The sequence below is a fragment of the Dipodomys merriami genome, unplaced genomic scaffold, assembly GCF_024711535.1.
Source record: "Dipodomys merriami isolate MVZ:Mamm:240054 unplaced genomic scaffold, mDipMer1.0.p SCAF_52, whole genome shotgun sequence".
NCBI lineage: Eukaryota > Metazoa > Chordata > Mammalia > Rodentia > Heteromyidae > Dipodomys > Dipodomys merriami.
The window spans coordinates 8,064,786-8,068,789 of record NW_027206091.1 but is presented as its reverse complement, the minus strand read 5'-3'; the positions used below and the strand labels follow the sequence as shown (position 1 = coordinate 8,068,789).

The window sequence follows — 4,004 nt, the reverse complement described above, 5'->3', positions numbered from 1 at the left end:
AGGAACCTGTATTTTGAGGAAAGAAGACAGAGCAGGGAACTAGAATCCTGCAGGACCGACTGGACCCTTTTCTCCCAGAGTCTCCCATGAGGAAGAAGGCAGATGCACATAGCTCCTTGCATGGGAACTTGCAGCCACACCTAGAAGCCCAGCCTCTACTTCTAGTCTCAAAAAAAGCAGCAACACATGTGTGTGACATGGAGTAAATAACACCACTGTCCAAGAGCAAACACAAACACACACACTAACACACACCACAAAACAATGGTGCATTCGGCATAATTTATTTGCACAATATTACAAAGAGTACAAAAATAAACATCTTACTGGCTCTGAGTTGGAGAATTTACACAGGTAATAAATACATAAATAGCAATGGGGGAGGGCCATCAATTAGAACAAGAGGTGGACACATGAATGAGGTCCAGGCTCCGGGACAGGCGGCACAGGAGCACGGTCATGCGCACTGGGGTCCCTTGGCAACACAGCTCAGGTCCAGGGTGAGGAGACGGAACAGGTTGAAGGTGACAGACGCCAGCAGGCAGCCTGGAGACTCCTGAGGGGCGGGGGCAGAGGGAGGACTCAGGGCTGTCCCAACTTGGGATCCAGACACAGCACACCCCACCCCGTCCCTTCCCGCCCTCACCTGCTTCAGGGCGGCCTGGAGTCTGTGCAGCCAGTGGGACAGGCGGCGGCTGTGGAGCCTGGGGCTGGCTGAGGGCTGAGTCTGGGCCTGGGGACAGAGCAGGGTGGAGGTGAGGCCAGGCCTGGGTCCCAGGGGGCCACCAGGAATCAGAGCCCCTCCCCCACGTGGGTAGAACCTGGGCCCAGGACTCACACAGGCTTGGAGCTGGGAGTGGATGTGGCGCAGGGTGCTGAGCGGCCGGTCTAGGATGTCTCCCAGGGCGGGGTCAGCCACAGAGCCCAGCACCCTCAGCGTCAGGTCTAGCTCAGCATGCAGGGCCGCAGGGCGCTCCCACACCTGAGCAGGAACACAGGAGGGGGAGGCTCAGGAGACGGAGTCTGAGGGCTGGGAGAGGGCATCTGGAGGGACAGGGAAGGTGGCAGGGAGGGGACACTGGCAGCAACACAGACAATGCTTTCCATAGACCAGATCCTGGGAGTCATGGGCAGAAGGGAGGAGGGAGGCAGAGAGGTGAGGACTCAGAAAGGAGGCAGCAGAAGCAGTTGCTGAGGGGAGGCCAGGCCTGATTCCAACTCACCTGCAGCTTCCTCAGGTCCCAGGCCTTGGGGAAGAGGTGGGAGCTGCACTTTGCCTCCGTCAGCAAGGGGTACTGTTCCTGGAGGGGGCAGGACACAGGTTAGCCCACACAGGAGGGCCCAGGTTAGCCCAGTCGGGACCATACAAGAGGGGTGCAATTTCAGCCCAACTAGTAGGGGTTTCCTCCCCCACACAGGAGGAGGCAACATTAGCCAGAACAGGAGGGGAAGAGGTTAGCCCACAGGAGAGGATGAAGGCTAGCCATCAGTGAAGGCATTGGAGGATGCTCACAGAAGAAGCATTCACACCCAGGAAGATGGCAGAGTCACTCTGCTTGGGGTGGGGGAGGAACTAGCACAGAGCACTGAGAGCAGGAGATAGCCCCCTGCAGACAGGGTGCAGGTTAGCCCACAGTGGGAGGGGAGGATGGCCCCTGCAGCTCAGTGGTGATGGCCACACACAGCAGGAGGGGCAGCTGGAAGCCCCTGGGACTCACCAAGGCATCCTTGGCTCTCTTGAAGGCCTGCAGCGCTTGCGGGGAGAGGGACCTCAAGTGGCCCAGGTGACAGTCCCTGGCACTTGGCTGGGTCCCGAGGGCCCTGGTGACAGGAGCTGCCTGTGCACTGCCCAAAGCCCAGGCCATCATCCACATCAGGAGGAGCCTGTGGCGCCCAGCCATGTCTGTGCACAGAAGGACAGCAGGTGAGCAAGGAGGGCCCAGGGCAGAGCTGGGGCAAGGGTGGGGGGGGGGGCGGAAGGCGGGCGCCTCAGGAGCACCTGGAACTCACCCAGCACCATCAGTGCCTCTGGCATCTGTCTGCAGTGGAGCCTCTGGTGCACTGGAGCCTGGTTCTCCGCGCTGGCGGCTGGCAGGGCGACTCTGGCTTAGTGTATCCTGCTGGACTGCAGCCTGCTGGGTCAGGACAGCTGTGGCTCGTGGGTTCCAGGGCTGTGTGGGACTCCACGATGACTGCCCGGACTCCATGGTGCTGCTTTTAACCCAGCTGGATGGGCAGTCCCAGCTGATGTAGGAAAATCGAAAACACAACCACAACCTGGCTGACACTGGCCTCTGGGAGAGCCAGGGCTGGGAAAGCCCAGAGCAGGGCGGGGCCACAGCCAGGTGAGTGGCTGAAGTGAAAGGGAAAGGAAACAAGTCCCCTGGCACATGAAATAGTGACTTCCAGGCCAGGAGGAGCCTCAGGCCAAAGGGAGAGGTCCCACTGCCTGTCACAGTGCATCTAAATCAGAGAGAGAACGGGGGCCGGGCAAGGCTCTGGCCTTGTTCAGGAATCCACGAGTCTGGAGAACTTCGGGCCCCAGGGCAGTGCTGCTGAGAAGCTGGAAGGTGCCCAGGGACCCTGTGAATGAAGGGGAGAGGACACACATCATTTTCTGACTAATGACATCCAAGAAGGATGTGGTCAGCCACCATCCTGGAGCTGACACTGTACGAAGAGACAGCTCAGTAAACCAAGACTGCCAACAAGATAAAAGAATCCCTCCTGGGAGGGCTCATGTCTGTAATCCTAGCTACTCAGGAGGCTGAGATCTCAGGATCTTGGTGTGAACATAGCCCAGGCAGACAAATCTCACAGATTCCTGTCTCCAATTAACCAGCAAAATGCCAGATGTAGAGTGGGTCACATAGTACAGTGCCAACTTTGATCCAAAAAGGTTAAGGGAGACAGACCAGGCCCTCAGTTCAAGCCTTAGTGTCAGCACAGACACACACACACACACACACACACACACACACACACACACACACACACACACACACACACACACAGCCCCCAAGGGCATGCATTGATCCAACTCAGATGCATTCTAACCCCCTTCCTTCCTCTATATTTACTCCTCCTTTGTAAATACATAGAAAACCTTACAGATGAGGAACTTGAAGCTGTCCAGTGTGGAGTTCCCAGAGTGACACTCTATTTCCATGTTAGAGTCACATTTGAGACTCGTGCCAGTGATTTCTGGTTCATGTTTTTGTTTCTGGACGAGGGTTGGTGATAGAATGTACCTCATAGTGGCAGTGAAAACTAAACAACACAAATGAAGTATTATTCCTCGTTACAATTTTAATGTAATAACTTAAATTTCAGCACCAAGAGAAAGAAGAGCAAACAAGGGAATTTCAGAAGTACAAATTACACCCAGGTCACAGAATGCTCAGTGACAGTAACTTGAGGACATTGGGGTGTCACTAGCAGCTCCTTAGAGAACGGGGGTGGGGAGGGGGCCTCTAGTGAGGAAGAGGATCCCAGAAACACAGATTCACAGAATCCACTCAAGTCACAGGGGTTGGGATCTGCAATGGCAGGATGAGATTGCCAGGAATCTCAGAAGCGAGCTGTGGCCCCAGATACCGGAGCTCATCTCTCTCCTACTAGAAGATTCTTGGAGGACTACACAGCCCTCAGCCCAGGGTCACAAATCTGATTCGCGAAGGTCTGAGATCTCTTCCTGGAAGAAACTCAGGCAGCAGCCAATGACAGCAGTAGACCCCGGGAGCCTCAGCGTTCATTGGTTGACAAGCACCTGGTCCTGCAGGCAGCAGCCAATGGTGCGGCGAGTTTCGGAGCCCCGCGGATCCGCGCGGGCGTCTCACACGCAGGGCCCCGCGACGGCCACCTGCCTGAGGTCCCGCGTGAACGTCCTCAGGAGACCGAAGATGACCTCGGCTTCGTGACAGCGCGGCGAGGCCTGCGGGCCGAGCGGAGGCGGGCGGCGCCCGGTCAGGCTTTCCTCCCGCTCCGCCCCCCGCGCCGCCGGG

At 57.1% G+C, this 4,004-nt stretch overlaps 1 protein-coding gene across 1 annotated transcript; it reads right to left on the bottom strand.

Moving 5' to 3' along the window:
- Window positions 1-457: 457 nt before the first annotated feature.
- LOC138811296 (interferon lambda-3-like) lies at window positions 458-2,207 on the bottom strand. The gene is made up of 6 exons (XM_069999026.1): window positions 2,011-2,207; window positions 1,719-1,845; window positions 1,224-1,301; window positions 839-982; window positions 647-733; window positions 458-556 (listed from the first exon to the last, which is right to left on the bottom strand). Exons 1-6 carry the CDS (start codon window positions 2,205-2,207, stop codon window positions 458-460), a joined length of 732 nt encoding a protein of 243 aa, XP_069855127.1.
- Window positions 2,208-4,004: the final 1,797 nt, after the last annotated feature.